We start from the raw sequence: 26,744 nt of genomic DNA, 5'->3' as shown, positions 1-26,744 counted from the left end.
AGGGAACATTAGGAGTTTTTTTTTTTTTTTTGAAGAAACATTTAGGAGGTTTTTATGTATATAGAGAAGTCCGCCATAAAGCTTGCATGAATTGCACAAATGGTGTATAACTTGCTATCTTATTATTGGGCCAAATACTTGTGCTCAAATCAAAACAGAGATTTTTTTTTTTTTTTTGGAATACTAAATCAAAACGAAAACTGAGTATAGGAAGTTGTGAAGTAATTATTGTGCTCAAATCAAAACAGAGTATAGGAACTGTGGAGTACAATATTGCAAGTCTGCTTGCCTTTGGTCCAGTTTTACAATCAAAGTACAAATTCAATTGAAAGCTTCTTTATGCTGATCTATTACTTTCGTACATGTTCTTGTTAGAATAAATTTGTGGGTATGGATTATGAGAGAGTTTATACATTTAAGGCACGGTGTAGCAACACTTTCAGTAAGACACTATTTGCCCAACTACAAAGTGTGCAAAGAGGAATAATCAAATATGTCTTTTGGATACAATGAAACCCACAATGCTATTATTAGTCTTCGTTTTTCACTTACGATAACCAACCTAAACACTCAAAAGAAGGTTTACAAGATGGCTCAAGGTTACTAGAAATTAATTGTGCACTATTAATTTCTAGTAGTTTTATGTGTAAGAAAACATGTAATTGGTTCATATTAGAGGTTTAGATCTTCCTAGAACTTTCTTAGTGTTTGAGCCCAAAAGTAATTTTGGCAAAATCCTTTAGTGGATTTAGCGCAGCGGGTCAATACCTGCGGCCCAAAAATAAGCCTACTCAGGTTTGGGTTACAGCTTCACCCATTCCGTGATCCATGAGGAAAACGAAACCTTATTGGAGTCGGGTAGCGGGGATTGAATAGGAAACTTCAATCAATATCCCTTCTATGACAAGGAACAGTCGAAACCCTAGGTATATATACCAGGTTTCAAGGACGAAGAAGGGACCTCTCTCAAATCAATCAATCCCAGCGATTACAAAGCCTCCCCGGAGCAAACCTTCAACCTCGTTGAAACCCGGTGACCGCCCGCCAGTCCTAGTCTCTCCAAGAGTCGACTGTCAGCATCACCAGATCAACCCGGCGACCGTACTTCCAGTCCCAGTCTCCTCAGGAGCCGACTGCGAGCGCAACCGCCACCGTTACTACCAGCGAAGCAAGGGTAACGCCCTCGCAACCCAGCGAAGCTAAAGTCACGCTTTAGCGCAACCCGTGCTTTCTCCAAACTTCCCAGTGATTGCTCTGCTTAGTCTACAATACTAAGTATCGATTCGGTGACGCAAGAGATCACACCCAAAGTCCTTATCCGTAAGGCAGAAAGTCCTTTCCCGGAAGGCTAGAGAAGAACCTTGTGGCGAGGTTGGTGCTCTCCTCGTCCACAAACGCTTGAAGAAGAAGTCAGGTCAAGGGACTACCCCGACGACTGCACCCCACGGTGCTGACACGCCTGCGCACACGCTCAAAAGAGACAGTTTGCAAGCCAACTGGTTTTTGCGCCAAACACTTGGGACTATCTTGGATTGTCTTGTTTGGTAGAGAATGAATCATTTATATAGAAGTATATGCACCCCTTCAAATGGTAGGGTACTTTTTCACTTGTACCATTTGACTTTGGTCATATTGCTTCATTCGACAAACCCAAAATGTGCAAAACCAAATTACACCTTTTGATTTCTTTAATAAAAATTATATTTTAAAAAATTCTCCAACAGTTCTTACTTAATATGTATACAAATGCAACTATACTGATAAGGTTAGTTACTGCAAAACAAGAAACAAAAGCATGTGGGTATAATCAATGCCTTCAAAGGCGAAGATGAAAGGCGAGACGTCTTTATTAGTGCCTAGCGAGGTGAGTTCTTCAAAATATTGAGGCGTCCGCATTTTTCGCATATGTTATTGAAATACATTGAGATTTAATTTTTGGATTTGAATTTAATTTTGTCTAATACATTACATGTATAAATAATATGTAAATATTGATTGTCATTATTTAAGCATAAAAAGTTCATGCTTAATTAAAACAAGGTCCCAAAATAATCACTCCTAGACCATTAAATTCAATTATTCATAGTTTCATACTACATTCATTCCAACATTGTAAAGGTCATGGCATGGGTTCGATTCTCACTGGGTATATGTAAGGGTGTGGTAGGCTAAGATTTAAAATAAAAAAAATAAAAAACTACATTCATTCCAAAAGAATTGCACTTCATTCCTCCAAATCATCATATCCACTCACAACAATATCATCACCATCATCATTGCCCAATGCATCGCAAAGTAAGGTCTTCTATTGCATCATTCTCATTCCTGAGCAACAAAGAAAGTCTGTTCATTTTCTTCTTGGATCTAACCTTACCTATACACAAAATTTAATTACCAACCACATTAAGTACCTACCGGTACGTGGTAGGGGGATGCGGGCTTGGTTTCGAGTTACACATCTTATGTGCCTTGTCTGCTTTAGGTACGTAGGCGGCGAGTTCCTTGCTTTATCAAATGGTTGCAACCTCCTACTAGCAGGGTAAAACTAAGTGTTGCCGGATTTATCCTATGGCGGCAACATAGTAAGAAAGCTGTGCTTATGATAATTATGTTACGTTGTAATCGGGTTACATATCAAGTTATCTTTCTGTTATGTCACCTCTATGTCAAAGCAAATAGAGTAGCCAATAGAGCACTGTTTGCTAGTTGGTGCTTGTTAGAAACTTAGAATATATGTCTTATGTGTAAATATTTCTGATATTATTTCATAGAATACTCTAGATGCATGTTTATTGTAATAAGAGGTTTAGGCTCCATCCCCCCCCAATTGGAGCTCCCAGACAATTTAGGTAGCCTCACTCCTTTATAGTTACGGATACCCCAAAACAAAAAAACAAAAGCATGCGAGTGAAATTCTGCAAAATGTAAATTGTAATCTGAAACAGATAGCATGACTACAACCAAGGCACCTAACCATAAAGTTTTCCATTCGTTTTCCCTCATGTGTAGGAACTAAATAGAAGTCTCATTGCGCCATTTTATGTAACAAACTCGATTTCTTACACGTTTCCTCTGTTTCTTCTCGTGCTTGTACGTGCTATACTGCTATAAATACACACACACACATATCAGTATCTAGCTAGAGGCTGAATACCTCTTCACAGTGAATTGAAAACTATCGAAGTTCACGTAATATTCCTCCTCTGTGTTTCGTATATTAACACTTCTGCAAGTCAAGAAACAAGACTGAATTCGGAGGTAAATGAATATATCTCTCTCCAGATTCATTAGTACTTTTCTGATTCCTTGTGTTGGAATCCATTAACCTAATGCTTTTTCAATTGGCCAATATCATGATAGAGGGGAGGGGGAAGTAAGTTTTGTATACTATATGAGTTGTATCGGTGTCGTTGATTTAGCCTGTCATTTTTGCTTTCATGGATAAATATACTCGGTTGGGATCTGCACGATAATCAGTTTGGCCCTATCCTAGTTCCATAAGTTATGCATATCCTTGTATCAGTTGGTTCTACACTTCTACATGATTCCCTTGCATGCTCTGAAGTTTTTTTATTACTGTATATATGATACTTTAGCCATATAATTTCTTGTTGCTTAATTTTCAGATGGAAGTAGGGAATCATTCCGGGTCTGCAAATACTACAGAAATTGAAATGGTTGAAGATCGGGAACGAGATCCGGAGACAAACAGGGTGGTGTCACATAGTTGTGGGGAAGGACGATGTAAAGCGTTAACTTCCAACTATGGAGAGGCATCCAAGAGAAACCTGATGACAGCACTCGTAGCCTCAGTCATTTTCATGACAGTGGAAATTGTTGTAGGCATCAAAGCCAATAGTTTGGCAATTCGGTCCGATGCGCTACATGTCTTAACAGATGTTGTGGCATTTGCAATTTCTGTGTTCTCAGTTTGGGCATCGGGGTGGAAGGCAACTCCAGGCAAGACTTATGGCTTCTTAAGGATTGAAACCCTAGGTGCTCTCGTTTCAATCCTTATAATATGGCTCACTGCTGGTATTCTAATTTATGAAGCCATTGAGAGACTTAAGAATGGCAACCCTGGCGAAGTTAAGGGCTCTCTCATGTTTATTGTTTCCACCGTGGGTTTAGTGCTTAACATCGCCATGGCGGTCTTGTTGGGTCATGATCACAACCATGGCAACAGCCATGGTGATCATCATCATAACGAGGATCATGATGATGATGATCATACAGATAACAATGGGACACATCACAATCGTCGCAATATGAACCTCCATGGGGCATATCTTCATGTACTTGGGGATATCATTCAGAGCATTGGAGTGATGGTCACCGCAGTGGTCATATGGGCTAAGCCTGAATGGAAGATCGCTGATCTCATATGCACACTAGTATTTTCAATAGTTGTGCTGGCTACAACCATCGGCATGCTGCGGAAAATTGTTGGGGTTCTTATGGAGAGCACTCCAAGAGGGATCGACACCTTAAAGCTTGAGAAAGCTTTGTGTGAGCTGGATGCAGTAGTTGCCTGTCATGAACTGCACATATGGTGCATAACTCCTGGGAAGAGTTTACTAACTTGCCATCTAATTGTCAACCAAGAAGCTAATTCTTATAGGGTGTTAGAAAATGCTATAAATTATATCAAAACAGAGTACAATATAACTCATGTAACAATTCAAATTGAGCCTCAGCAGCTAGCATCTCAATAAAGTCTTTTTGTTATGTTCATCTGCTTGGCTTTGCTCCAGTTTAACAAATAAATATAACTTCTAACTGTATACTAATCCACATATAAGCATTCAAAGAACCAAGTAATTTTAAGGTACTACTAAATTCTGTTCTTAAGCAAAGGTAAAGTCATTCGTTTTCCACATTACTAGTAAATATTGGAATTCGTCGAAGGTATGGTTATTTTGGTAAACTCGCTAACCATTACTGACTTAGAGTTCAAGGAAAAACTGAAAGATTTTTCAGTACGTAATTTCATTCAACAAACTCCCATTCACAGCATTTGCATGTGAGTAGTTAGATTGTTGTGCTTGTGCTTATAAACATGTAGAGGCTAAACAACTTTCCAAAGTGAGTTGAAACCTATCAACACTTGGAGCAAGAAGAAGAAAATGGCAACTATAGAGATTGGTATTATTGCTAAAAAAAAAAAAAAAAAAAACCAGCAAACCTTCTTCTTTAACTCCCATCCAGTTGAAAACCTTCAATCTTTCCCTTTTGGACCAACTGGTTCCTGCTACTTGCATTCTGTTGCTGCTCTTCTATACCACAAGTGATCATACTGCTGCAGCTGGAAGAACCTTGCAGCTAAAGAAATCACTATCTTAAACTCTGACTCGCTTCTACCCATTTGCTGGAAGAATCAAAGACAATTCCTCCATTGACTGCAATGATGATGGAGCGGGGTTCACTGAAGCTCAAGTCAGCTGCCTTCTTGCAGACATTCTCAAAGCAACAGACCACGAGGTACTAAAACAGTTGCTGCTTATCAATTGTGAAGTCTTTCTAGAAGGCAGGGGATGTGTGCTGCATGTTCAAGCCAACTACTTTTAAGTGTGGTGCAATTGGCCTTGGCTTATGTCTTTCTCACAAGATAGCTGATGCAGCCACATTGAGCACATTCATCAGAAGTTGGGCCAATAATGCTTCTGGGATTGGCCAGAAAGTGGATCCTATATTCAACGCCATGTTAATAACCCCACCAAGAGATATCTCGATGACTACATCAGATCTTGAAAATCTTAAGATCAGAGAACGAATCTGCAACAAAGAGGTTTGTATTCAATGGCTCAAAGATTGCTGCCCTTAGGGCCAAAGCACCTTCTGTGAGTGTCAAACAACCGACAAAGGTGAAGAGGGTAGCAGCACTCATCTGGAAATGTGCAATGAAGGCTTCAAGGACAAATTTCGGATCCTCATCTAGGCTATCGTCCCTGTACCAAAATGTGAACATTCGAAACAGAATAGTCCCTCCCCTACCAAATAACTCTGTTGGGAAGTTTGTTGGGTCTTTATTGCGAGGGCAGAGGACGCATAGGCAGAGTTACATGGCTTGGTTACTGAATTAACTCAATTAAGGGAAGGCAGTGAAGAATTTTGCAAGAAAGCAAAAAGACTACCACTGAGTGAGGATATTTCAGTGATAAGTGAGCCTCAGAACGAGGCTATAAGAATGCTAACCAGTGATGGCATGGACTTCTATGTGTGCACAAGTTGGTTTAGGTTTCCACTATACGAGGGTGCAGACTTTGGGTATGGAAAACCAATTTGGGTGAGCTCAGCTATTCCAACTGCCAAGAATATGGTATATCTGATGGATATAAAAGGCCGTGATGGAATGGAGTCCTGAGTAAGCTTGAGCGAAGAAGACATGACACTATTCAAATGTGATCAAGAGCTGCCAGCATATGCATCTTTGAATCCAAGCATTACATCTTATTAAGCCACAGATATATTGTAACATTTTATACATCTAAATTATTTATATATGGCAAGAGTAATGCACTAATGCATAATGTGATCACATTGCTACACTAGAAATATTATTGATGGATGATTCAACTTATATTTAAAGACGTGCAAATGGATTTTTCTTGACATTACCAATTGGAGAAATCAACTCGAGGAACTCTGAGTCAAGTTCAAACTTGGCCATGTCTTCCTCCTTGAAGCTAAAATACGACTCTATTCCATCAGCCAATTTGGTGTCCATGAAAACTATTTGGTTGTTGATTCTCATGGAAGCCATGCTCACCCACGCTGGCTTCCCCCAACCAAAATCAGCCTCATACAATGGAAACCTGCACAGACTTGAAAATGTCACTGTAACAAGCTCTCCTTTTGCAGCCCTTTCCATCCTTCTCCTCATGAAATCCAAATGTTCCTTATAGCCATCTTGAAATTTCCTCATATACTTACTATCAATCTTCTCTATTTCCTCAATCACCTGCCTCACAAGGCCACCTCTCTCCTCCCCATCAACCAATGTTGGAGTTGCAGTGGCTGCCCGGTAATAGTTCCCAAAACTATTCTGCGGCAGAGGTGAGTCAAACCTCGAACGGAGATCCATAATATACACAACCGTGTACAACCTTGTTGAACTTGATTCTTCTTCTTTTGCAACCTCGGCCATAAACCTGTTCCACAAGAAGGCAGACAATGCCTCAACCCGCGACGGGCGTTTCTTGGTCTTCAGTCTGATGCTCTCTGCATACGTTGCTCGTAAAGCTTCGATCTTCGACCCATCAAACACAAACCTCTTGGTCACAATATCTTTCCTTTTCGGGAGAGGAACGCCGTTATACCCATCCATATTCTTTGGAGGGAAGATCGAAGCTGCAGAAAAATCGGGATTCACACACTCATTTCCACAAGAAGTTGATGCCCAGTTCTTGACAAACGTGAAAAATGACAACCCATCTGCAATTCGATGCGAAGCGCACAACCCAATAGCAATTCCTCCGCACGGAAACAGATTCAGTTGAACTCCGAGAGCTATGTCTGTGACCACGTCAAGCTCGAAAGGTAACAACTTGTTCAATTCGGGGAGGGAGGGATTGGTGATGACATCAGAGAGTGAGTGGGATTTGACTCGAGCTTCGTAGAAGGGGATTCCATGGTCGTTGCAATCCACAAAGAGGTTGAATTTGACTCGGCCGGCTATTGGGTAGTACTGGGTTAGGATTTTGGAGAGAGATTTCTTGAGGTGGGTGGAGATTTGGGTGTGGTTGTTGTGAGTGTTGGGGAGGGAGTAGAAGTAGAGGAAAGGGACGTAGGCGTGGGGAGCTAACTGATCGAGAAAGGAGAGCTGGTGATGGCGGAGATGGTGAGGGGTTGGAGTTGAAGGTTTTATTGTTTCTTGAGAGATTACTTCAACTTCAATCTTCATCTTGATCTGTCTCTGTGAACTTTAACAGTGTTGAGTTGTTGTCAAAGAAAGAATAGTTGGTTCTACTCAAATAGATCAATGTCTTAATGAAATAAGATAATCCCATTGACAACAAATTTTGGAGGAATACCCAAAGTTACTCCGTCTGTTTTTTGTTTTTTGTTTCTATCTTCAATTTTCAATTTGCAAAGAATTGTATCAAATTGAGGGAAGAATATATAATGAACTTTCTGTGATGAAAAGTAGAAATTAAACGGCTTCTGACAGGTGGTGGTCTTGGATTGATTGGGAATTGCGGCTGGATAGGGTTAAGATCTCGGGTTAGAGATCTGGATTCTCCGATGCTTTTCCTCCGGTCACCTGGTCGTTGGAGTGCAGACGGCGGCAAGGTTGGGTTACCTGCTTTGGCTTGGAACTAGTTGTTATCCAGTTCTTAGGTTGGGTGGGTTGGTGGTCTTGTTGTGTGCTGCATTCTGCTGGTACGATGGGGACGGTGGCGTGGTGGCTGAGGTTGTTCGACGGCGGTGGTTGTGCAGCAAGGGTGGTGGCACGTTTACCAATCTTAAACAATTAAACAATCTTATTTTACAAGTAGCAGTTTACCAAATACAATAACAATAATAGACTCATTCACACCTAGAATATATGGCATCAATCAACAACAGAGAACCAAGAGCTGCGTTGGCAGGCAGACATTTTTCATTACTTTTTTTTTTTTTTTTTTTTTTTTTTTTTTGACAACTGACATTCTTCATTACTTTGACTCACTTGAAACAAATGAAATGAACTCTTTGTCAGATTCAATTTTAGCCAACTCTACTTCCTTCATGTTAATGTATGCTTCTATTCCACCCCCAGATTTAGTGTCTATAAAAACAACCAAATTATTGAAAGTCAGGGCAGGAGAGCCGACCCAAGTAGGCTTTCCCCATCCAAAATCAGCTTCATACAGAGGAAATCTGCACAAACTTGTGAAGCTCAGTGTAACCATCTCTCCCTTGTAGAAATTCTCGGAGCTTTGTTTGATGAAACTCAAGTGTTCACTGCCCTCTTGCAATTTCTTCACATAATCCTTGTCAATATGACTCACTTGCTCTCTGACCTGCCTCACAAGACCATAGCACTCCTCCCCTGTATCCAGACGTGGAACCGTAACTGCAATTCGGTAGAGATTCCCGAAAGAGCATTCTGGAAGTGGTGGATCAAACCTTGTCCTGAGGTTCACAGCATGAACAATGGCATAGACCCTCTCAGGTGCTTCAGACCCAACTCCGGTTGCAGCCACATAGCGACTCCATATGAAAGCAGATAGAGCCTCCACACGAGATGGCGGTCTTTGGTAACTTTCTAGGCTCTGCTCATGCTCATGATCATTATCATTAACACCATATTTTGATTTAAGAGAATCTATCTTGGAAGCATCAAACACAAACCTCTTTGTTACGATATTCTCTTTTGTGATCCCAACACGTGGATTAAACCCGGATATGTTCCTTGGTGGGAACAGTGTGGCTGATACAAACTGTGGAGACATAGCTGCATGATCATCTGTCTGATGATAATGATCTTTTCTAGCAGTGGCTGCCCAAGTTTTGATGAACGTGAAAAACGATAAAGCATCTGCAATCTTGTGAGAAATGCAAGCACCAATTGCAACTCCACCACAGTCAAAGACATTTAGTTGGACACCAAGGGCTAGATCAGCAACTTCGTCTAGTTGAAATGGAACCAACTTGTTGAGTTCACTGGGAACTGGGTTTTGGATAACATCAGATAGTTGGCAGTTAACTCGAGTTTCCAAGAAGGGTATGCCCTTGTCGTTGCAGTCTATGAACATGTTGTCATTTGCTCGTCCAGCGAGTGGGTAGAATTGGACCAAGACATCGGAGAGGGATTTCTTTAGCCGATTCGATATATCAGCAATGTCGAAATTTGTATCAGCCTCGGATGATGAATAAAATAGAACCAAAGGACTAAAGACTGGGGGAGATATCTGGTCAAGAAAGGAGAGTTGATATCTGTGGAGGTGGTCAGGAGTTGGAGAAGATGGTCTGATAAGCTCTCTGGAGACAACCTCAACCTCAACCTTCATGATCATTGATCTCCTACAAACAATGGGTATGTCTGGTTGTGCTTGTATGGTTGTATGTGTTTCAGTTAGACTTATATAAAGCTATATATAGCTAAATGCTAAGGGGATAGAATGCATCTTAAAAAATTAATTAACAAAGGCCCATTGGTTAAGCAAATTTTGATATCACAATGACGTCCTATACACTGTGTGATTTTCTTTTTCTTAAACTCCAAAAGACGAATCACAATTAGATACTTGTGCAGCATAGCATCACATTATGTTTTTTTATAATTTTCTGAAGTATCATACAAAAATTAAAAATCTTTTCTTTTCTTGTGCTACAAGAGATCGAAATAGAAGGAATGAATCTCAGGATTAGCTTGGAAAGATTTTCCAATGAGATTATGATAGGGATCATTCTCAGATAGAGTTAACTCATCTCTCCATTAAAAGTGCCTAATTAATTCTAAGAAAAGCAGAAATATAATATTTGTGATTTGGTAAATTATTAGTCCGACTTTTCTTGCAGAACAGTATATATGTAGCGTGTGAAGTGCAGGTAAGATAACCTAACATCCTTGTTAACAAGAAAGGGCAAGACGTTTAGAGAAAGTTTGAACTTCAAAGAAAACACAAAGTATGCAGAGTTGCAGACAACAGACTAGTCCAGGAAGTCAAATATTTCACACTATAAAAAGCATGCATAACAGTGCTGAAACACTGTTTACAGTGAATTACAGAGTCTAATTGCATCAGCTAGCAAGATAAAACTATATTAAACAACCAACGAGGAACAACCCTGCCAAACAAAGAGAAAAGCCTCTTAAGAAAACACGAGCTAAGAACAAGATCGATCTCAACTCAAAGGGATATCCCACTTAGTAGCAATGAAGATAAAACTATTTTGCTGCGAATTAAGGAGATTGACCCTCCTCATGCTCTGAGCTACTTACTGCATATATTACCCCATGATTGACATCAACAAATACTATTATTAGAAGAAAAAAATCCACAATTTAAGAGCAGATCAGCCAGGCAGGCGCACTTATTGAGTTGATTTGAGCGACCATCTATCTCGTAATGAAACTTTTTAGTTTTTGGATATTTGGTCATCCTTTCGGTACCCAGAAGATAACCATTACTTACCAAAAGATGACCAGATTTACTCGAAACTTAATTTAGTTACCAAAGATGAGACCAAAGTTCAGTACGGCAGACGATGTTGTATAAATTATGAGAGCAGGACTAGTAGCTGTTTGTTAACAACCAAAGGGCTCTTCAGCGCCCACTTGGAGACACATAGGGGCCAAGAACTCGGCATCAGTTTCTAATTTAGCCATGAGTTGCTCCTCCAAACTGATGTATACCTCTATTCCATCACCCTCTTTGGTGTCCATGAAAGTTGCTACGTTCTTGAAGGTCAATGGTGTTGAGAACACCCACGCAGGCCTTCCCCAACCGAAATCATTATCATACACTGGAAACCTGCAATAGCTACTGAAGCCCAACGCAACCAGCTCTAGTTCGGTTAGTCTACCAGTATTCTCATTGAAGGGGAGCCCTGACTGCTCAGCACCCTGCTGTAGTCCTTTGACGCAGTCATTCTCGATCTTGTTTATTTCTTCTCGTACTTCCCTCATAGCCCGACCATATGCACTGCATGCATCCCCAGTACTTAGTAAGGGACCTGACGTGGCACCACGGTAAATGTTTCCAAAAGAATGTTGTGGCAATGGTGGATCAAACCTTGGGCGTAGGTTCACAGCATGGGCGATCCTATACAACTTCTCATCATGAGGTCCTGTAATCTTATTGGTATTGGCCATATATCGACTCCATATGAAAGCCGTTAAAGCATCAACACGTGATGGGCGTTTCTGGTTTTCTTCTAAGCCTACAGCGCTTTCCCCATACTTCGCTCTGAGAGCCTCTATCATAGAGGCACTGAATAAAAACCTCCTTGTGACTTTATTCCTGGAGATTTCAGTGCTTGGATCATATGCCATAACATCCTTCAGTGGAAAACGTGTTGCTGACAGAAAGTCTGGATGCTCTATGTTGGATTCGCCATGGGCTATGGCCGCCCAAGTTTTGCTGAACATGAAATAAGATGACCCATCGGCAAGCCTGTGAGAGATGCATTGACCAATTGCAAATCCTCCACATTCAAAGATGCTGAGCTGGACCCCTAGGACCAACTCCTTACCAATATGATCGTCAAGTTCAAATGGCATGAACTTGCTAAGTTGATCAGGGATCGGATTCTTGAGGAAGTCAGAGAGTTTGCAATTGACGTGAGCTTCAAGGTAGGGAATGCCCCAATCATTGCAATCAACATGCCAGTCGTCGTGTTTGATTCGTCCGGCTAATGGGTAGAAAACGGTTAAGACTTCGGCTAGGGACTTTTTGAGGTGGCTGGATATTTCAGTAATGTTGGGCACTGTCTTGTCATTGAATTCGTAGAAGAGGACCAAAGGGTTATAGACTGGGGGAGCTAATTGATCAAAGGAGGAGAGCTGGTAATAGCGAAGATGAGCAGGGGTTGGAGAAGATGGAGTGATAGGAGCTCCTTGGAGATTACTTCTACTTCAACCTTCATTCTTACTAGCTAGATCGATCTTTTGAACTCGATTGAGTACTAAGGTTATGTAGTTCTATTAATTAGGCCTACTCTGATCAAGTTTATATACAGATACAAAACTAATTGTTTAATAACTCCTGGTCTGGTTATGGTAATGTACTATTAATAATTTGCCCTACTCTGATCAGATTCATATACATAGACAACTAACCACTGCAAGTGGCCTAGTGGTTCTTGCCTAGTTGGGTGTGCTCCCCAACCTAGGTTCGAACCCCGAAGCTGTCAAAGTGGTGAGGCACTGTGCTGCAATGCACAGTTGGAGCATTTCACATGGGCCGAATGGGTTTATCTTAGGCCTAGGAAGCCTTTGGGTTCCCCTTGACAAAGTCAAAAAAAAATATACATAGACAACTAAATGTATAATCATCGTGCAGAGCTCAAACGAATGAAAAATCGATTAGAAATCATTTGCCAGGAAGACAAGCTATTGATAAAGTAATACATACAAACACATGGTTCATGTTAACAATAATAAACTCTTCCTCTCCCACATCATTCGAGATTTTAGTCGCTAACATTCTAAAAGTATGATATTAGTACCTTAAAATTTATTAACCAACATAACTTTAGTGCTTATCCTCCATTAATAACATCGTTAACTCCTTTTTTTGTCAAGGGTATTTTAATATTTTTCTCTTTTAGGTTAATTGAATAACAGTTATCCTAATCACTTCTCATTTTTCATATACTAATACCATCTATGCTTTTTTTTTTTTTAGTTACTGATCAGTGAATAATTATCTCAATCAAGACGGTGGTGGTGGGGGGAGAGAGAGAAAGTAAGATGAAAATGCCCTTGACAAAAAGAAAAAGTTAACAGTGTTAACTATTGGAGGTGACTAAATGTATGTCGGAAATTAATTTTGAGGTAACAATATGATAACTATAAAATGTAGGGAATTAAAGTGTCGAATGACCCCTTACTGTTTGTGACATTTACTCTAACAATAATAATAAATTTTTAAAAAAGGGCCGATACCATTTGATCTCGTTGCACTATTCTCTCATTTGTAAGTGGAAAGTTATGAGTTCGACTCACGAAAAATTAGTTGTTGTACAATTTGAGTTTACGAATGTAATAGATCCTATCCAGAGTGAGGTTAGGGTTTAGGGTCACTTTTCGGTCGCATATCCACATCTCAACCGTTCAGTTTTTAGGTACTAATGTATAGATCATCTCTGCAAAATTTCAGCCAAATTGATGGTCGTTAAGGCATTGATAACTGCCTTAAATCTAGTACGGTTCAGGTTGGACAGATTCAGTTCGTCCATTGGTTTTAAGCGAGTTAGATACCTTAACGACCATCAATTTAGCTGAAATTTTGCATAGATGATCTGTACATTAATACCTAAAAACTGAACGGTTGAGATGTGGATATATGACCGAAAAGTGACCCTAAACCTTAACATCACTCTGAAATTTCAGAGCGAGGCCTCGCTCTGGATAGGATATATATATATATACAGATCTTATCCAGAGCGGAGCTCCGCTTTGAAAATTAACATGTGAAGTTCGAGTTTTGGGTCACTTTTCGGTCGCATATCCACATCTCGACCGTTCAGTTTTTAGGTACTAGTATATAGATCATCTCTGCAAATTTTCAACCAAATTGATGATCGTTAAGGCATTGATAACTGCCTTAAAGCTAGTACGGTTCAGGTTGACAGATTCAGTCCGTCCATTGGTTTAAGCGAGTTAGATACCTTAATGATCATCAAGTTGGCTGAAAATTTGCAGAGATGATCTATACACTAGTACCTAAAAACTGAACGGTCAAGATGTGGATATGCGACCGAAAAGTGACCCAAAACTAGAACTTCACACGTTAATTTCAAAGTGGAGCTCCGCTCTGGATAAAATCTGTATATATATACAGCGCTTCTCCGGTGCTGACGTCCGCACTTTTTGCTTAGGTGCGGATTTCCGGTTTTGACCCACTTTCCGATCACATTTTCACATCTTAGCCGTTCAGTTTTTAGGTCATAATGTATAGATCACCTCTACAAAATTTCAGCCAATTTAGTGATCGTTAAGGCATCCAAAAATGCAATTTACCATTATAAATACGAACGGTTCCGGTTCGACAGATTCAGTCCGTTCGTGTAAATTGCAATTTGGATGCCTTAACGATCATCAAATTGGCTGAAATTTTGCAGAGATGATCTATACATTAGGATCTAAAAACTGAACGGCTAAGATGTTAAAATGTGATCGGAAAGTGGGTCAAAACTGGAAATCCGCACCTTTTTCTTCGGTGCGGATATCCGCACCTGAGCAAACTTCTATATATATATCATATTAAACCAAATCAGATTTAGTAATAGAACTTGTAATGTTAGTCTATTTGCCTTGATTATAGGGTGGTTCAACTTATTGAGGAAAGGTCAGACTTCGAAGTCTCATACTCTCAATAGTCAATACCAGCTGGATAACTATTATTGAGGAGAAGGGCAGACTTCAGACTTCAAAGCCAAGAAAGAGCCATCAGTTTCAGATTTAGCCTTGACTTCCTCCCCAAACCAATATATATACCTCTAAACTTGTAGAAACACACACATATATGACGAATATTAACTTTTTTAACCTTAATGAATATGGATTTGATTATGTTGAAATGATCCCCTTTCCCCGTGGGAGACTTTCGAGTAATGTATCTTTACCATTCCATTATTCACCCTCAGAACTATCCGGTTGTTGAATCTCGTGCAAGTTAGGTTGTGGTTGTATTGCAAGGGTTGTATTGGCTATGTATATATATATATAGATCCTATCCAGAGCGGAGCTCCGCTTTGAAAATTAACGTGTGAAGTTTGAGTTTTGGGCCACTTTTCGGTCGCATATCCACATCTCGACCGTTCAGTTTTTAGGTACTAGTGTATAGATCGTCTCTGCAAATTTTCAGCCAAAATGATGCTCGTTAAGGCATTGATAACTGCCTTAAAGCTAGGACGGTTCAGGTTGACAGATTCAGTCCGTCCATTGGTTTAAGTGAGTTAGATACCTTAACGATCATCAATTTGGCTGAAAATTTGCAGAGATGATCTATACACTAGTACCTAAAAACTGAACGGTCGAGATGTGGATATGCGACCAAAAAGTAGCCCAAAACTCGAACTTCACACATTAATTTCAAAGCGGAGCTCTGCTCTGGATTGGATCTGTATATATATATATATATATATATATATATATATATATATATATATATATATATATATATTAAACCAAATCGGCTATTACTAAATAACTTGTATGTTAGTCTATTTGCCTTGATTATAGGGTGGTTCAACTTATTGAGGAAAGGTCAGACTTCGAAGTCTCATACTCTCAATAGTCAATACCAGCTGGATAACTATTATTGAGGAGAAGGTCAGACTTCAGACTTCAAAGCCAAGAAAGAGCCATCAGTTTCAGATTTAGCCTTGACTTCCTCCCCAAACCAATATATATGCCTCTAAACTTGTAGAAACACACACACGCAAGTTAGGTTGTGGTTGTATTGCAAGGGTTGTATTGGCTATATATATATATATATATATATATATATATATATATATATATCTCGTGCAAGTTAGGTTGTGGTTGTATTGCAAGGGTTGTATTGGCTATATATATATATATATATATATATATGAGTTCGACTCACGAAAAATTAATTTTTGTACAATTTGAGTTTACTAATGTAATCAAAAAGGAAAAAAATACAATATTCATATATATCGTATCATGTCAAATCAAATCAGATTTAGTAATAGAACTTGTATGTTAGGCTATTTGCCTTGATTATAGGGTGGTTCAACTTATTGAGGAAAGGTCAGACTTCAAAGTCTCATACTCTCAATACCAGCTGGATAACTATTATTGAGGAGAAGGTCAGACTTCAGACTTCCTTGAAGAGCTATCAGTTTCAGATTTTAGCAATGACTTCCTCCCCAAACCAATATATATGCCTCTCTAGTACAATATATGGTACTTACTGCTAAGAATCTAAATGAAACAGGCACCTAAACCTAACAATAATCATCAACTCCATAGGCAATGGCCTTGAACTTTCATAGAGCATACTCTAGCTAAGATTAACTAGTATAAATCTCTGGGGATATTTACCGGACTTGATCTTATCAAGGGAAGAAGGATTACCAATACTGTATACCATAGTATCTGCACTATGAGATTGAACAGGAGTTATAGGTGAGGACTTTTTACTCACTGGAATCTTTGTTGATATATTAGAATGGCCCATCTACTGGCTACAAAAGCCCTTTTCTGTCTGAGTCACTCCAATTATACTTTCTTACTTTGTACCGTAAAGATTCAGCAATATCATCTAGTTCAATTGGGATGAACTCGGGATCACTGCACTGGAAGGTAGCTTTGTAGCAGAGGACTCAACCCAGAGAAATAACCTGATAGACTCCGTCTGAACAGAGTCTAATTGCACCAGCAAGAACCAAATTACTAATTTGGTGAAAATCAAAAGAGGCCCTGAGGTGGTGGAAAGAGAAATAGCTCCATTATTGACATGTTTAGAGATATTTTGACACTGATAAAGAATAATAATGCTACATCGTCGTGGTCCACCTTTCTATTCTACATTATGAATGTGAACTACCCAAACAGGGAGGTTTCATCTTCACCAAAAATGAAGTCCACAATTTGTTTAATAAATCATGTAATTTGAATTGATAGTTTTACTATAAGCATGAAAGAGTATCAGCTGCAGAACAACAATCGATCAACTCCAAAGAGAAGATTATTTTGTCAATAAACAAAACAGTTCAGCACCCACTTGGAGACGCATAAGCCAAGAACTCAATATCAGTTTCAAACTTAACCATGACTTCCTCCTCCAAACTAATATATGCCTCTATTCCATCATCCTCTTTGGTATCCATGAAAACCACTAGGTTCTTGAAGGTCAATGGTGGTGACGATACCCACGTAGGCTTCCCCCAACCAAAATCATTATCATACAGAGGAAATCTGCAGAAACTACTGAAGCTAAATGTAATCAGCTCTCCACTGATAACACTACCAACACTTTCATTAAGCTCACTCAAGTGCTCAGCACCTTGTTGCAGACCTTTCATGTAGTGACTGTCAATCTTGTCTATTTCTTCTCGTACCTGCCTCATCACCAAGCCATAGCATTCTTCCCCGCTACTTAAGAAAGGAGCTGTCATGGCAGCACGATAAAGATTTCCAAAAGAATGGTGCGGCAACGAGGGGTCAAACCTTGGACGCAGGTTCACAGAATGGAGCACCATGTAAAACTTCTCAGCAGGCCCTGTATCCTTGGTGTTGGCCACATATCGACTCCATATGAAAGCCGACAAAGCATCAACACGTGATGGGCGTTTCTGGTTTTCTAGGCCTTCGCTGTTCTGATATTTTTCTCTGAGAGCCTCTATCATAGATGCACTAAACACAAACCTCTTTGCTACTTTATTCCTTGTGATGCCAAGGCCTGCATCATAGGCTGTAAAATCCCTTGGTGGGAAGAGTTTTGCTGAAATAAACTCCGGAGGCTCAATTTTGGCTTGATCTCCGAGGGCAGTGGCAGCCCAAGTTTTGCTGAACATGAAATGAGATAATCCATCTGCTAGCTTGTGAGAAATACAGTGACCAATAGCAAACCCTCCACATTCAAAGATGTTAAGCTGGACGCCTAGAGGAAGCTTATTAGCAATATTATCTAGTTCAAATGGCATGAACTTACTGAATTCACCAGGGACTGGATTGTTGAGAACTTCAGAAAGTTCACACTTAACATGAGCTTCAACATAGGGAATGCCCTCATCATTGCAATCTACATATTTGTTGTCTGTGATTCGTCCCGCTAATGGGTAGAAAAGGGTTAAGACCTCGGCTAAGGACTTCTTAAGGTGGTTGGATATTTCAGTAACGCTAGGCATCGTCTCGTCATTGAATTCATAAAAGAGGACCAAAGGGTTATAGACTGGAGGAGATAACTGATCAAGGAAGGAAAGCTGGTAATGGCGAAAATCATCAGGGGTTGAGGAAGATGGTTTGATAATCTCCTCAGAGATCAATTCAACTTCAATATTCATTCTTCTTCCTAATCAACTCAACTGATCGAGTTGTGGCAAAAAAAAAAAACTGATCTTTGGTTGTGATAAAACTAATACACATATACAAAAGAAGAAGTAGTTCAATTGATATTGGGTTCTAAGTTTGATTGTTGACTTTGTGGTCTAAGATGCTCAGCTTTCTTGCTAAAATACAAAGCAGAAAAGTCTATATTAACATTCAAAGTCAAAGCTTTCTACTTCATAGAAACAGTAAATTCGACCCAAGCTTAATTTCTACAACAGAGGAGTAATGAGAGAACCCAAATGGGGTTATATTGGGAAAGTAAAGCCGGAGTTACTCACTGGTTTTTCATCACCGGAAAAGCTTTCCCTTTAGCCGGTTCGTCGCTGCAAGCTGAGGCCAAGGCGGTGCAGGAAGCTGTAGAATTGGAAAGAGTGTAACTTCAATACCGTTGCAATTGAAATGGACTCTGAAAATATCATTAACGAATTCATAGTCGAAGGTGATTCAGAGTCAGCGATGAGAAATTTTGAAGAAAGCACGAGCCTTTACTCATGTCCAGTGTCTTTGCCGCTTTGGGTCCGGACGTTCTCAGTGGGATAAAAATATGGAGACGATGCCCCCTGAGGTTTTCCCTTTTATATCAATTAGATACCACCATTTTCATTTATTTCATATAATAGCCATTTACCTGGGCTTTAGAACCTTAAAGAATCATTTTTTTTTCTTTTTCTGTTTTCTGGATAATACTTCGCTAACCATAGCTAACATTATGTCATTATCCAATGATAAGAGGACATCTGTCCTTTTAGAGCCATCACATGAGTTTTTATATAAGCCCCCAACATGTGAACATCACGTGCGGATCACTAGCTTTCAAAAAAAAATTCTAAAAGAACAAATGTCCTCTTATTATTGGATACAGTCAACATTTGCTAACCAGCTATGGTTATCCAAGTATTGTCTTTTTTCTTTTAGACTACTTCTATTCATATTTTCACAATTTAACATGCGGACCTCATTAGATTTTTGTAAACATTTGTATCCCATTATGTCTCTCGAAAAAATTAAAAGAAAAAAATAAAAACTAATGCAACCGGCATCTACGACTATATTCTTCTCTGGTTCTCTCTCTCTCTCACTCTGTCTCCTTTTCTCTTTCTCTCTTTGTTTGTTCTCTAATTGTTTGTGCTTATTGTGATTCATGGGAAGCTAGTATTTATTTTTTTATGTTGCTGCTTGCAGACTTGAATTGTATGACAATTGCAGAATTGCAATATGCAATTGCTAAAACCACGTATCAGATTACGTGTGGTATAAAACTTGATAAACTAGAAAAGAATCAAGACATCGAATCTAATAATAACATAGAATTACAACAAGTAATGTTGCAGACCTCTACAACACTCTTTACCCTCTCTCTCTATTTGTATATAGATCAAGAAAGGAAGAATTCCCAAATCTAAAATCAAAACCCCGTCCTTGAATCTAAAATATCAACTCCTACCAAAATTAATTAGCAAAATTACTCTTCAACCAAAGAGAATGAAAAGAAACAAAGAGAGAGAGTGAGGAGATAGTCCGTAAGAGCGGGAAAGAAGAAGAGATGGAAACGACAACCTTGGTTGTTTTTTTTTTTTCTTTTTTCTTTTTGGAGGGGTAAAATGGGATAAAATGAATTACAAAAATTTGGAGAGGTCTATATATCAAATGTAGAGGTACGAATTGGAGAGGATTGTGTTAGTATTAACATATTGGCAAGGAGAGGCAATATCCCATTGAGATAGATCCAAGTGAGAAAGAAAATCTTGGAGAGGTAATATCCCCTTGAGATGGATCCGGGTGAGGAAGAAAATCTTGGAGAGGTAATTAATATCCCCTTGAGATGGATCCGAGTGAAGAAGAAAATGTTAGTATTAAAGTATTGGCATTCATAACTAAACACAAATCTCTCCCAAAGTCCCATGTGCAACCAAATACGTACCAAATTGTTTAATTCTATGGCTTTGGAATAATCTGACAAAGCATGAAATATGCTTAAACTGTAAGTGTGTCAGTTCCTCTTCAGCATGCTGAAGGATACCGCAGCATGGGCTCTCTCTCTTGCTTGTACTTTCTTATCTTCCTATTATGGAATCCTTGCTGTCCACTCAGTGTAATCATGAAGACCTTGCTGTCTAAGAAGGAAGTGGGAAGTCAGTGCCTCTGCATCTCGTGGCCACACTTCAACCAAACTGAAGGAATCTTGGTGATTTCTTCCCCCTATATATATAGGAGTTCTGTGGTTCTTCTCGGCATTGAAAATAGTTGTTCTTTTCAATCCCTTTATTGTAAAGGAGTCGTTCTCTATGTATTTCTGTTTTGTCAAACTGGTTTGTTCCAGGATTGAAAACAGTTTGAAAAACAACTAGTGAGTCTGTTCAGATAGGATTGCCGCGGTCAGTGCAATCCCAGAGTTGTAAACAAGTCAGTCCAGGAATGATTGTCGCGGTCAGTACAATCCTTGTGTTGTGACTTGTAATCTGTTTTTCACTAGTGATTTGGTTTGGTCTTTCAAGAGTTAAAGGCCACGCAGATGTTTTCCCTCGATAGGGTATTTACTGCGTTAACAAAAATCTGTGTTCGTTATTGCTTTAGTTGGTTTGTTTGATTGTTCAATACATTCTATTCAATATCTACTCTCAGGATTGATCACCTAGTTGCAATCCCAGAGAAAGTTTATTTGTGAGTCTATTCACCCCCTTCTAGGATCATCAGATTGTATGCACCGACAGTGCAAGTGCACTGTCAGTTATTTTAATCTCAAAAAAAATAACAGCCACTCATTTAATCACACCTCTTTATATATTTTAATATAAAAAAAATTACATCCATTCATATTGCAAGTACCTATGCACTGTCAGTGCATGGAATACACTCCCGAATAGAAGCACTATTTCTTTTAATAATTTCGCCATCATGGATGCCAAAATTATCAAAGTGGTTGGGTCCCTATCATCCAAATTTCCTTCCGACAATCCATTTATTGCATGTTAATGTTAACCATATTTAACTAGTGGCATAGGTTTCAAGATTGAGAGTAGTGGTGGTATCACCACTCCAGTTAAGGTACGTGGTGAGCAAATTCAATTCCAACAAACTTTTTTTTTTTAGCGAAGCAGATAATTTCATTCTTTATCATAGCCAGAACGGCACATACATCAATTCCTATTTTGAATCAACCATATACGGAACCAAGCAAACTACTAAATTTGACAAGTACTACTGATTGAAAACAAATAAGCTCGTTTATTCAAAAAAGCACCAGCCAATTATTCACTTCCAGTTCTGGTAATTGGTCACCCTTAAACATATATTCGGGAAGCGTGTGATATCTTTATGACTATATAAGGAGAGGTTCAGGGTCTTGGTTTTGCATCACAGAGACAGAGAGCAAAGTGTATATTCTTTTCTCGGAGTTAGAGAGTGAGAGAGGTGAAATTGCAGAAACAGAATTACCTAGCCTAATGGGATGTTGTCAGTAGGCCAACATTTAACACAAAGCAAGTATAAGAGTAGGTCAACAACACACGATATGTTGATGCATGCAGTAAAACCCTCCAAATAGGTAAAAAACTGCAGACACTATACCGGTAAAAAATCTACTAATAAAAGATTAGTACATAAAGAACTCACACACTCTACTTACTAGAACTCTATTAGAAAGGCAGTTTGATCTTGTCTTTGCTACTAAATCTGGAAAGTGGATCTGATCACCTTCGTCAATCTTGAAATGACACAAACCATGCACGAATGCAGCACACACGGAAGCATAAACCAAAGCTTTCAAAGAAGGTATTTAAAGTGTTGATAATCCTTCAAGAGTTTAACATAGAACAACTCATGAAGAATTATCGAAAATCTCTTTAGGCTCAAAGTTCTCTAAAAAAAGCCGTGACCTTAGCATGCTAAACAAACATGTATTTATACTAGTGTGACACTGGAGCTACGCTAGGGTTCCTGTTGTGCACGGGCTTTTAAAAACGTTTTTAACGAGCATGGATAATAAACTATCTCATAACAAGCCTATTCACGACACTAAGAAACACGTCTGACTTAGTAGCTCAGCAAACAGAAAACTATGCTTTCCTAATCTAGGATAGAAGAACTTGTTCTCTTCTAAAAGTAACATGACACACATGAATGCAGACTTACCATTTGAAGGTGCTGAGTTGGGTTGAGTAGCAAGTCTTGTATGTGATCCAAGCTTCTGAGTTCCACGAGTAAGGACTATTACAACACAGATATGACTCTTGATTGTTTAACTTAGAAAATGCCAATTACATGAATATGACACTAACAAGAGGGCAAAGAAGAGAGGGACATGAATTAGAAAGAGAGGACAGAGTACTTGTTTTCTTATTCTTTTTGTTCATCAAGTCTGTTAGAGACTTGATATGATTATATACCGTACCCATTATAAATATAGTGAAAGACTGTTTTTCTCTCTCGTGGACGTAGACAAAAATTTTACTGAACCACCTTAAATTTATATTCTTATATTCATATCTATGTGATTGTTTCTCTTTGTGTGCTGTGCTTATTTGGGTTTCAACATCACCACGATCCACAACACTTATAATCGTATAGCTTGCATCAGGCAATTAACTATTGCCTTTATAATATATGACAACTTGCTGCGAACGAACATATCTATGAAAGTGTGCATATCTTTTAATAACTGGCTGCATCTCTTCTAAAAGACTTTTGAGCTGAGTAGTCTTTAATAATCATGATTACGTGATCAAATAATAGAAAGTCACTGAATCTCACAAGGAATATGCTACCAAATGGCTTGATTCACTCCCAATCGGATTCCATGAAACTAGAGTTGTTGCTAGTATTTAAACTGCAATTACAGTTTTTTTTTTCTCTAAGATTCAACAATTACTTATTAATTGGCCAAAAAACCAAAAAATTATTACCACATGTACGTGATACCAAAATTAATTCTTCTACACAAAAATACCAAAATGAAACTTCATACATAAAAGATACATAAAGAAAAAAGGTGAGTGGCATGGCACACTTGAGCGAGCGTACACAGAGAGTACGTATTGCAAACTCATGCGTCATCGATTAATTAGTAAGGTAGGTGATCTTGGCTGCGCCAAAACCATTAGACTTGTTGCTACAGGATGACGTATAAGCACCCATATTCTGAAACACCAACCAATCATTCACCTCCAATTCTGGTAGCTGGTGACCCTCCAAGACCTTGTCAATGGGATCACACGTCGGACCAAACACAATCGAACTGTAAGTGCGATCACCACCGACACCTTTACCACTTACCATAATGCCTGGGTTCTTCTCATTGTCGTCACTACTGTTATTGGACATGCATTTCAGAGAAATGCACGATTCAACTAGCGCTGTACGATCCACGCGCATCATGGAGCCATGGAACCCTTCGTTGATCCAGTAATGTCTGACCTCCCCTCTCACTCGCTTCCCAATGATGTTGGTGGCAAGCGTGAAAGCCGTCTCCGCAAAGAACCGACCGGGCTCGGCCATCATCGTTAAGTTTTGTTGCTCCTCCTTTGAAAAGTACTTGTCCACGGCAGTTTTCACGGCTGTTGCCGCAGCTACAAAGCACAATGCATCGGACACGAAGCCACCGCCAATGTTCAACACATGCATGGGAGGCATGCAGAGCCTATCCGCCTCCTGAAAAACCGCCTTAGCTGCCTGTATTGCTGTTTTATATGCTTGATAATTGTGGGACTTACTCCCTATATGAAATGATACCCCAACAACTTTGAGTCCTTTAGTTTGAGCGGCTTGGAGGAGCTTAGGCACTTCTTCGGGAAGAGCACCGTACTTGGAACTCATTGGCCACCTGCTCCCACTCTCGTCCGGAGCTTTGATGCGGATTAGTAAAGAACATTCCGGGTGCAATTTTCGGATCTTATGAACCTCATCTACTGAATCAAAAGTGGTTAGGTTAACGCCAACTGCGGCAGCATACTTGATGTGAGAGCAAGCTTTACAAGGATTAGCATAGATAATGCGATCTGGAGAAACTCCCAGAGCCAAAATGGATTCAATCTCAGACCGACTTGCACAGTCGAAACTTGAGCCTTGAGCAACCAAGGTGGCGAGGAGATCCGGGTGTGGATTGCATTTAACAGCGTAGAAGGGTTGGACCATCGGAAGGTTACGTTTCCAGGTGTCCATGAGGTTAATGACAACACCTAAATCCAGCACGTAAAATGCTTCCTCACTTTGCTGTTTTTTGATCGTCGAAATGATTTTCTCTAGGAAATATTCATGAGTACTACTCAGCCCGTAATTGCTCATGACCTTATCTGATGCACTTAGTCGGGGTTCAACGCTGTTTACATCCATGCTGGTCCACTCTAATTAGTGCTAATAGCGTACACAGAGCAGAGAATTAGTTTTAGTATAGTAGCTATGCTGAAGCCACAGCTAGAGCTGCAAGGTAGAGGATGCAGACGAAATGAGAGAGAATTCGAGGCTGAAAGTAGCTGGATTAATTTGTATTGATGAACGACTGTGTTAGAATTATTACAAAGATCAAAGCCTATATTTAAGCAAATATTATGTCTATTTAGAATTATTACAAAGATATATCCAAACGCTAAGCAAGCTAACTAACTTACTCTAGTTGTCACAGCTGAGTGGGATGAATTGGCAGTGAGCTCAGCTACGTACTGAGCTTAATAATTTTAATCACCATCATAAAAGAACAAAAATAGTTTTATTACATACAAAATCAGATTTTCCTGGAGAAGAAAGCTTAGATATTTTTTTTTGTGGGGTCAAAAGTTGAGAGATTAGACTTTGAGTTACTATATATGTCCTGTATATAGTGGTTTGGTGGAGGAAGTCATTGCTAAACTTGGAACTGATAGCTCTTTTGATTGTTTAACAAAGATCTAGTGGCCAACTGGGTAGTAATCATGAGTCCCTGCTTTCATTACTTTTATAAGAAGGCAAATAATTGTATTAGTTTCTGAAGTAGGGTTGACATCAATATCAGAATCATGAGCCAATAGGGCCAATATCTAACTAAGCAATTATAAATCTAGTTAATTATAAAGCAGAAACCAGGCAAGAGTCATGCTAAAAATAGGCATTTCCTGACTATGGTCTACTTTTTAAAAATGTTTTCTTTAATACTCCATGATGAATCGTGATAATTTCTATATTTGATAATTCGATCATAATTGATATTTTGATATTGGTGCAGATTAGGAAAAGTCGTTGTATAAACCAGATACATTATGCAGCATACATATTGCTGGTATGTCTGAGAAACTGTTGTCTAACATATGTTAAAATTACAAATCTACATTTGTTATTGTTTTTTTAGGATATATAGTTGAACGTTTGAACGTGTATTTAGAGTTTACTATTGGTCTGACATGTGTTAAAATTATGAATCTACGTTTGTTATTTTAGGGTATATTTCTATGTTAGAATATGTGTATATAGTTCAGTTTTAAATTTTGAGTCTCTGAACATAATTGTAAGACTAAGCGATGAGAGCAATTAAAGAGATCAAATTACACTGGCTAGATTTCAAGCAATATTTCTTCATATACACTGTTTGATGCTGCAATATAATATATTTGATATATTTGAGTAATTACTCTGATTGAACCACCCAGGGTATGACTTGTTCTTGTTTTGTAATTATATTAAAGCCAAAGGCCAGGCCTATCTTCTTCAAGTCTTCATGCATGAAGTCAGTACTAATTTCTTTTTCTTCTTTTTTTGAAAGTATTCAGTACTAAGTTTTAAATGTGCAGGAGATGTTAAACTATAAAAGTCTCCGCCTAATACCAGCGAGTATGAATTGGAGCTAGAAAGCTTACCAGCTTATGTTGGTAGGATTACATACTCCTCCGCACGCAATAATTCTTGAAATACTTGTCCAGCCAAAGATACAAAAGCTTAGTGCCTGGCCGAAGTGTATGGTGTGCTTAAATAGATTATTCCTCTTGGAGTAATTTCCTAATTTCTTTTTTTTCTTTTTTTCTTTTCGGTATTATGATATTTGGCA

The 26,744-nt window shown here is 39.0% G+C and overlaps 5 protein-coding genes and 2 pseudogenes across 6 annotated transcripts; 2 read left to right on the top strand and 5 right to left on the bottom strand.

Annotated features, from left to right (window-relative positions):
• Positions 1–3,141: 3,141 nt before the first annotated feature.
• On the top strand, positions 3,142–4,753 carry LOC133708823 (metal tolerance protein A2-like). The gene is made up of 2 exons (XM_062134356.1): positions 3,142–3,258; positions 3,627–4,753. Exon 2 carries the CDS (start codon positions 3,627–3,629, stop codon positions 4,713–4,715), a length of 1,089 nt encoding a protein of 362 aa, XP_061990340.1. The 5' UTR covers positions 3,142–3,258; the 3' UTR covers positions 4,716–4,753.
• A 157-nt stretch (positions 4,754–4,910) lies between these two features.
• Positions 4,911–6,457, top strand: LOC133711173 (BAHD acyltransferase BIA1-like; annotated as a pseudogene).
• A 66-nt stretch (positions 6,458–6,523) lies between these two features.
• On the bottom strand, positions 6,524–8,317 carry LOC133708822 (stemmadenine O-acetyltransferase-like). The gene has a single exon (XM_062134355.1). The coding sequence runs from the start codon at positions 7,901–7,903 to the stop codon at positions 6,584–6,586; it is 1,320 nt and encodes a 439-aa protein (XP_061990339.1). The 5' UTR covers positions 7,904–8,317; the 3' UTR covers positions 6,524–6,583.
• A 195-nt stretch (positions 8,318–8,512) lies between these two features.
• Positions 8,513–10,068, bottom strand: LOC133708820 (stemmadenine O-acetyltransferase-like). The gene has a single exon (XM_062134354.1). The coding sequence runs from the start codon at positions 9,999–10,001 to the stop codon at positions 8,658–8,660; it is 1,344 nt and encodes a 447-aa protein (XP_061990338.1). The 5' UTR covers positions 10,002–10,068; the 3' UTR covers positions 8,513–8,657.
• Positions 10,069–10,201: 133 nt separating this feature from the next.
• Positions 10,202–12,669, bottom strand: LOC133708821 (stemmadenine O-acetyltransferase-like; annotated as a pseudogene).
• Positions 12,670–16,358: 3,689 nt separating this feature from the next.
• On the bottom strand, positions 16,359–19,757 carry LOC133712281 (stemmadenine O-acetyltransferase-like). 2 transcript variants are annotated; one of them, XR_009847277.1, is made up of 2 exons: positions 19,015–19,757; positions 16,359–17,104 (listed from the first exon to the last, which is right to left on the bottom strand). XR_009847277.1 is itself a non-coding variant. In XM_062138386.1 (2 exons), the coding sequence occupies exon 2, from the start codon at positions 18,688–18,690 to the stop codon at positions 17,398–17,400; it is 1,293 nt and encodes a 430-aa protein (XP_061994370.1). In that variant the 5' UTR covers positions 18,691–18,711; positions 19,015–19,536; the 3' UTR covers positions 17,252–17,397. The 2 variants fall into 2 exon arrangements, 1 of the variants encoding a protein (XP_061994370.1); XM_062138386.1 differs by lacking the exon at positions 16,359–17,104 and adding an exon at positions 17,252–18,711 and having other exon boundaries at positions 19,015–19,536.
• A 4,034-nt stretch (positions 19,758–23,791) lies between these two features.
• Positions 23,792–25,063, bottom strand: LOC133711172 (ornithine decarboxylase-like). The gene has a single exon (XM_062137334.1). The coding sequence runs from the start codon at positions 25,061–25,063 to the stop codon at positions 23,792–23,794; it is 1,272 nt and encodes a 423-aa protein (XP_061993318.1).
• Positions 25,064–26,744: the final 1,681 nt, after the last annotated feature.

This window comes from Rosa rugosa, chromosome 5 (assembly GCF_958449725.1).
Source record: "Rosa rugosa chromosome 5, drRosRugo1.1, whole genome shotgun sequence".
NCBI classification, from domain to species: Eukaryota; Viridiplantae; Streptophyta; class Magnoliopsida; order Rosales; family Rosaceae; genus Rosa; species Rosa rugosa.
Note: the sequence above shows the minus strand (reverse complement) of the source record. Positions and strands in the feature narration are given on the sequence as shown.

Excerpts from the sequence above, each read along its gene's own strand:
- LOC133708820 (XM_062134354.1), bottom strand. The coding sequence starts at position 10,001 with ATGATCATGAAGGTTGAGGTTGAGGTTGTCTCCAGAGAGCTTATCAGA.
- LOC133712281 (XM_062138386.1), bottom strand. The coding sequence starts at position 18,690 with ATGAATATTGAAGTTGAATTGATCTCTGAGGAGATTATCAAACCATCT.
- LOC133708822 (XM_062134355.1), bottom strand. The coding sequence starts at position 7,903 with ATGAAGATTGAAGTTGAAGTAATCTCTCAAGAAACAATAAAACCTTCA.
- LOC133711172 (XM_062137334.1), bottom strand. The coding sequence starts at position 25,063 with ATGGATGTAAACAGCGTTGAACCCCGACTAAGTGCATCAGATAAGGTC.
- LOC133708823 (XM_062134356.1), top strand. The coding sequence starts at position 3,627 with ATGGAAGTAGGGAATCATTCCGGGTCTGCAAATACTACAGAAATTGAA.